This window comes from Zingiber officinale, chromosome 7B (genome assembly GCF_018446385.1).
Source record: "Zingiber officinale cultivar Zhangliang chromosome 7B, Zo_v1.1, whole genome shotgun sequence".
Lineage (NCBI taxonomy): Eukaryota > Viridiplantae > Streptophyta > Magnoliopsida > Zingiberales > Zingiberaceae > Zingiber > Zingiber officinale.
Genome location: NC_055999.1, coordinates 94,815,582 through 94,822,030, shown reverse-complemented (window position 1 = coordinate 94,822,030; position 6,449 = coordinate 94,815,582). Strand labels below are relative to the sequence as shown.

Sequence of the window (6,449 nt, the reverse complement as noted above, 5' to 3'; positions counted from 1 at the left end):
GATTACCCTTGATCTATCTGGATTTTCCCTTGCCCGGCTTCACTCACCAGGACTTTCCACCTGGCTTCACTCACCAGGATTTCCACACTGCCTAACATCCCAGTTAGGACTTTCTCACTGCCTGGCTTCACTCACCAGGACTTTCCAACTGCCTAATATCCCAGTTAGGACTTTCCCACTGCCTGGCTTCACTCACCAGGACTTTTCCACCTGCCTAACATCCCAGTTAGGTCTTTCCCTCGTGCCAAGCTCCCTGCTTGGACTTTTCCGTGCCAAGTCTCCATACTTGGACTTTTCCAGTGCCAAGTCTCCATACTTGGACTTTTCCCGTGCCAAGTCTCCACACTTGGACTTCTCGCGTGCCAAGCTCCCTGCTTGGACTTTTCCAGTGCCAAGTCTCCATACTTGGACTTTTCGCGTGCCAAGCTCCCTGCTTGGACTTTTCCCGAATCAGGTCAACCAGGTCAACCTTGACCTAAGGTTGCACCTACAATCTCCCAAACACCTATTCTTGTCAAACATCAAGAATAGAACTCTCTCACGAGTGTCAAACATCAATATGCAACTCAACTAGGTCAACCTTGACCTAAGGTTGCACCGACAATCTTCCCAAGTCAAACATCAAAATACAACTCGAGTCAAGTCACCTCGAGTCGGGTCAACCAGGTCAACCTTGACCTAAGGTTGCACCAACACTACCCGCATCACTAATAGTTCGATCATTGTAGGTGTACTCTATATGAAAATAAAACCCTTAGTACTTAGAAAAGCCCCCTGCATCTTTTCACCGCGTCGTCCTACCTTTAAAGTAACTTTAATTAATGATGATTAACCAAGTTGGGTAACGTCGAGTCTGGGGTGACCAGTCCAACCCCACGGAAGTTTTCCACCGGCCACCAGGGTAAATCGGGAAGCGCTTGCAGCGGGCAGCTTAGGAGCCCAACATCCTTTAGTTGCATGCCTCATTTGGAGGAAAAATTCTTACAAATTCATCATAGCTGAGACTTGAACTATGGATACTTGAATGATAATTTAGATGTCCTACCGTTGCACCATAGCCTGAGGGCTTAAAGTAACTTTAATTAGTACCTTCTCAAAGGTGCCAAATCCCTTTATCATTAAATTTTGTTAATGCATGCATATACTCCACTGTGGTTGCTTTTGGGTTTTTGTTTTCAAATTAATATGCATCTAATGCTCTTCTAGACTAAACAATGGATCGAATTCAATAATAATATATGCAAATTAAGAACAGCACTAAGGAATACTTTTTCGAGGAATATTAAATAAACCTTAGCTTTGAGATATATCATGAGATTGATCTTTGAGAATAATAATGATGAGATTCTCTTTGATGTAAGAGTTTGAATCACTCCATTATTGATTGGCCTCAATATTTTAGTTTTGGATGAACTGTACTTAAGAGTACAATTACATGGAGAACAAATTCATCAATTAAAAAAAAATTGCAAAGAATTTTTGTTTGTTTGTTTGAAAACTTAGATGGATTTTTTTTGTAAATTAAAAAGAAGAACAAGAAAGGATAAGAAGTTCTGTATCTGAAACTGAACATTATCATTAATCTCTGTTTGAAACTCAAATGGATGGCACTGGTTGACTTAGCAGTCATCATCTTCTTCTTCTTCTATGTCACTGCTTTATCACCTAACCTTTTGGCTGATTCAAGTAACAATTAAGCAGAAAGTCAATTCCATGTCAAAATGAAACCAGACTTCCACCATGTTTAGATTTGCCATTATCTGTCAAGATTACTTGATTACTTTATGCCACCGGCCATTCAAATTTCAACAAGCTTGCGGTTTTCTGTATGCATGAAAAAGAATAGCCCAACGATGAGGCACTCAAACAAAAATGTTTCGGAAAGAGATGAACACTTCAGGATGAGCATCAGCCCAATTAATAAGCCATTCTTTGAACTAGCCCAGCTGCTGGATTCCTGCAAGTGCAACTCCATCAACCTCAAAAATAATCTCTTTTTCTATCTTTCTTTCTCTCAAAAAGTGTCTTAGGACTAAGTGATTCTGATCCCTTCTTTTCTGGGACTTGCCCAGTCTAACTCCGTAGGTGCAAGGAATGAAGAAAGATGTGCTTCTTTAAACACTAAAGCAACTCTCCATCATCATCATCATCACCAACATCGATGGCACTTATCCATCAACCTGCCCAACTCTACCTGAACAGACTCACTTCCATGTTTCCCTGAGTTGGTTATCCTGTTTCATTCTTTTCCTTTATATATTCTTCCCATGCTCTTAATCATTGGTGTCTAAGCAAGATTAATCATAATTGGGGTTAGTTATATTAATTACCTCGAGCCAAAAAGAAACATTTGAAAATTTTAGATCTTCCGTGAGTAAAGTAAACAATGTGGTTGGCTTTCTCGAGGAGTGCTGTGCTGCCTGCTTAAAGTGAGATTTAATTTGGCGTTAGAATATTAGATTATCTTATGTCTTTTAATTAGTAGGCGGGCCTGTTAATTTGATAGATTTCATGTAGCTTAATGACTCAATATACGTACTAGAATATAGGACATGCATGAGAATATTTAAATTTAAAATTATAAAATTATTGAATTAAAATGAGAAATAGCAAATATCGATAAAGAATGCATTAGATTTAGTATTTTAAAATTCTAAATAATTGTTAACAAAAATAAATGCTCCTACTTTTATTAATAGTGAGAATCCACTCACTTTATTATTGAAACAAAAACATAGCATTACTTTAATACTAATACAAGGTTACTGTTATTAATTTTAATTATTTAAGATTATATAATTTAATCATATTTGATTCACATAATAAGTAATTATTAGATAATGGAGTTTGTCCGCCATGTCCAGAAGGATATAACTTAAAATGTGAATTATTATCCATAATTATTGTTTTAGGAATTTATTTAAAATATTTGCCGTTTTATGTGAGAGTAGCTCCACATAGGGGCCCGCACCGAATGAAGACCAATCAAACGATGCCAACTCATCTCTTCGGGGGTTGAAAGGAAGAGCCCTTTCTTAAGCCCGGCCGTTGGCTTCCGTCCCTCGACGACATCGGCGAGCCATGGCGAAGATCTCGCCTTTCACCGCCGTTGGGATTCCTCTTCCCTTCGTAGTGCTCCTCCCATTCTTCTTCTTCTCCGCCTCCCCCTATGCGGGCGGCGAATCCACCACGATCGGCGACCTCCTCCGGGGCCATGGCCTCCCGGTCGGGCTCCTCCCCAAGGCCGTCTATTCCTTCGCCCACGACCCTTCCTCCGGCCTCCTCGAGGTGCGGATAGGACGCCTCTGTTACGTGCGGTACGGGGACGGGCTTTCGTTCTTCGATCGCGAGGTGCGTGGCAACCTTAGCTACGGCGCGATCCGGGGGGTCGAGGGGTGGTCGCAGGAGGAGCTCTTCTTATGGCTCCCCGTCAAGGGGATCGTCGTCTCCGATCCGGAATCGGGCGTCATTCTCTTCGACATCGGCCTCGCTCGCAAGCGCCTGCCTATCTCCTCGTTCGAGGACCCGCCGGATTGCCTCCCCGGAGGGGAGGAAGGGGAAGCGGCGGACGACATAGGTGAGTGGATTAACTCTAAAAGTTTCGCCTTTCGCTTCCATTTCAAATTCATATACTCTCCAAGTCGAATGATTTTACATCCAATTCCGCAATTCGATTGGTTCTTTGTCTTCATCTTCAAAAACACATCTTTTGTCGCATGATTTTTTTTTTTCTTTCAAAAATCTGTGTTTTATGATCCGTCTGCAGAGCCTCTCATTTTCCCTAAAACCCATACTTTTTCCTGTTCATTTGCATGATTATGATCCCTAAATATCTAAAAGGATTTAACAGCTTGGTCAAGCAATTCAGTAGCTTTCATGCAACTCAAAATTTTTGCTGTAACATTTCTTTCTTCTGGAAAAACAAACTGGATTTATATCTGAAATGGAACCCCTTTCCACTATAATTTTACAGTATTTCCACCCTTCTAAACAGTAATTTTAGTAAGTTTGAAACTCTTTTTCAATTACTACTTGCGAGGATATCAAATAGTATTACAATCAAATTCATCCTGATACATGTTTTTAAAATTCTGTCGACTGTAAAATTCGAGGCAGACAAGCCCAGTGCCCTGGGTTATATAATTTCTATTTTCTAACCTGCATGCAAGAGATCCATCTGACTGTGATCCTGTCATTCTAATCTGCTACCCTAATATTTTAATTTTTCGTTCATAATGTTTCAGTGTCTTACACAAGGCCTTGGCAACATCTCCAAAAGTCCTTCCAGCACTCTATCTGGCACTCTCTAATATGATAACTCTTTAAAGAAAGTTTTCAGTTTCTTTGCTTGCATTTCTTTTAGTTGCCTTGTTCGCCTCGTGATCTAACAGCGACTGATAGCATGACCCTTGTCTGGTTCCTACGCTATTCTTCTCTCCATGGCCATCATGTAAATTTGCACTGCCCATTCTGACTGTTTCCTTTGGATTGCAGAACTCTTTGGCAATGGCAGGAAAGGCTTTGGGCAGCAGAGATAGTTATTAATGAGCAGCGATCCAAAACAATTTTCCAGATCTTCCTCATCATCCTTGTTCATGTCATCTCTCCATGTAATGAAACTCATGGCATGTTCTAAATGGGAAGTGTCTTATGATTACTTAGCTTGTACTGTATTAACTTCTTTGTTTTTGTCTCATATTTGCACATAGGCCAAACATAATAAGAGAAACTTCAGTGGTAGTGGTAGAGTTCTTCCATTTTATTCTCACAAATTCAACAATACAAATCAAAGAGTTGAAAAAAAAGAATCAAAAGGAGCAAAAACGGGAACAACAAGAATGGAATCAAAGAACATTAATTGCTTCACTTTAGCTAATAAAAAAGAACTCACCTAGTCAAGAACACAACCCAGTCTAATTGATCGCGTAGCACTTCTTCCTGATCTCTCCTGCTGAGCCAGTGAGCACGCCTACATTGCCCATGTTGATCATGGAGTTCCCAAAGTCTTGGAAGAACTCCGCCTCCGAAGCACCGGCATGGCTTAGCACGTAGGCTTTCGTCAAGGGGTGCTTCAGCAGAGCCTCATCGGAGTGGAAGACACCCCGTCTCTTGGATACTTCCTTGTAGTAGCTCGTGTCGAACGTCCTGAAGCTCCCTGGATCCATCTCCACGAACGTGATGTTGTCGTTGGGTTTGCAAATCGTCCTCAGCTTCGCCAAGTACTCTTTGTCGAGTGTTGGATCAACATCAGCAAGGTTGGCCTTGCCGGTGAAGTTGTAGAGCCGATCGTTGAAGGAAGTGCAATGAGAGATTCCAATCGTGTGGGCACCTAATTGCAAATGCGTTAAGAACACAAGGAATTAACCAATTTGAATATTACTAACTATATAGAAATTGAATTGTACCTGATAGCACAACAAGGTCCTTGACACTTAATCCTTTTGATCCAAACATGGAGATCAATGTAGTGATGTTTGAAGTGGGAGGAGGCAGTTGCCTTGTCTCATTGGCAAGCGATACGAGGCCATCTCTTCGACCGGTCGGCACAGGCCAAAATGGCCCTTTGCTCTGAATTATGAGAGCAATTAGGATGCAAGCTTTTTGTTGAACATATCAAACTATTATTGAAGTTTTACTTACCAAAACCACTGCATCTCTGGCCACCAGAGCAAGGACATCGGCGCACGATACGATTCCAGGACAAGCTTCTTCCAACTTAGCCTTCACCCTGTCGATGACTCCGTACCCTCTCAGTGATAGATTCGGCCTTGCATCCTTCTCAGCCACATTGCCATTTGTGGAGTTGAGCAACACTGAACCATCACATCCCTGCACACACAAACTCATCCATTATCTAGTAAATTTTGTGTCCCTTACATAGTGAATTTTCGATTCATAGAACACGATCGAGCATACCCTCACGAAGCAATCATGGAAGTGCATCCGCAAGAGAGGAGCAGCAAGGCTCGGAACAAGGTCAAGGATTTTCGACACCTCCTCGAACACAATGGCTTCAGCACTAGGACAAGTCTTGGTGTAGAAACCAACACTCAAGCTCTGTGCTTCTGCTGAGCCTGCTAAGAGGCCAAAAGTAAGAGTGATCAAGAACACAAAGAGAGTTTTAGTGGCCATCTTAATTCGATAGCTGACTTTATCAGACTGTTTGATGCTGAAACTAGAAGGAGAGAGTGCTTAAATAGAGTGCTTTCGTAATCTTTGCAGCTATTACTGAAACTATTTATTAAGTTGCATGTGCAGTAAGTACACTGAAAATTATCTTGTCTAGATTGCAAAATCATTTGAGCTACAATAATACCAGAATCATGCAACTGAACTCGATGATTAGAACTCAACATGTGGTTTTACTAACTATATATATATTGACCCAAAAGAAAGAAACAAATCACTATTACTTTAAATTTGCTTGTGGGCATCAAATGCATGTGCTG

At 41.2% G+C, this 6,449-nt stretch overlaps 2 protein-coding genes across 2 annotated transcripts; one reads left to right on the top strand and one right to left on the bottom strand.

The window, feature by feature from the left end:
• The first annotated feature begins 3,046 nt into the window (after positions 1-3,046).
• Positions 3,047-4,739, top strand: LOC122006360. Its single transcript, XM_042561831.1, has 2 exons — positions 3,047-3,577; positions 4,495-4,739. Exons 1-2 carry the CDS (start codon positions 3,082-3,084, stop codon positions 4,536-4,538), a joined length of 540 nt encoding a protein of 179 aa, XP_042417765.1. The 5' UTR covers positions 3,047-3,081; the 3' UTR covers positions 4,539-4,739.
• Positions 4,739-6,186, bottom strand: LOC122006359 (peroxidase 1-like). The gene is made up of 4 exons (XM_042561830.1): positions 5,917-6,186; positions 5,641-5,829; positions 5,406-5,568; positions 4,739-5,329 (listed from the first exon to the last, which is right to left on the bottom strand). Exons 1-4 carry the CDS (start codon positions 6,130-6,132, stop codon positions 4,914-4,916), a joined length of 984 nt encoding a protein of 327 aa, XP_042417764.1. The 5' UTR covers positions 6,133-6,186; the 3' UTR covers positions 4,739-4,913.
• Positions 6,187-6,449: the final 263 nt, after the last annotated feature.

What these genes read in the sequence shown, in the direction of transcription:
- LOC122006359 (XM_042561830.1), bottom strand. Translation starts at nt 6,132, where the DNA reads ATGGCCACTAAAACTCTCTTTGTGTTCTTGATCACTCTTACTTTTGGC. An exon ending in TCCATGATTGCTTCGTGAGG is followed by an intron (nt 5,830 to 5,916) that starts GTATGCTCGATC and finishes TTGTGTGTGCAG; the next exon opens with GGATGTGATGGTTCAGTGTT. An exon ending in GGACCTTGTTGTGCTATCAG is followed by an intron (nt 5,330 to 5,405) that starts GTACAATTCAAT and finishes ATTTGCAATTAG; the next exon opens with GTGCCCACACGATTGGAATC.
- LOC122006360 (XM_042561831.1), top strand. Translation starts at nt 3,082, where the DNA reads ATGGCGAAGATCTCGCCTTTCACCGCCGTTGGGATTCCTCTTCCCTTC. An exon ending in GGAAGCGGCGGACGACATAG is followed by an intron (nt 3,578 to 4,494) that starts GTGAGTGGATTA and finishes TTTGGATTGCAG; the next exon opens with AACTCTTTGGCAATGGCAGG.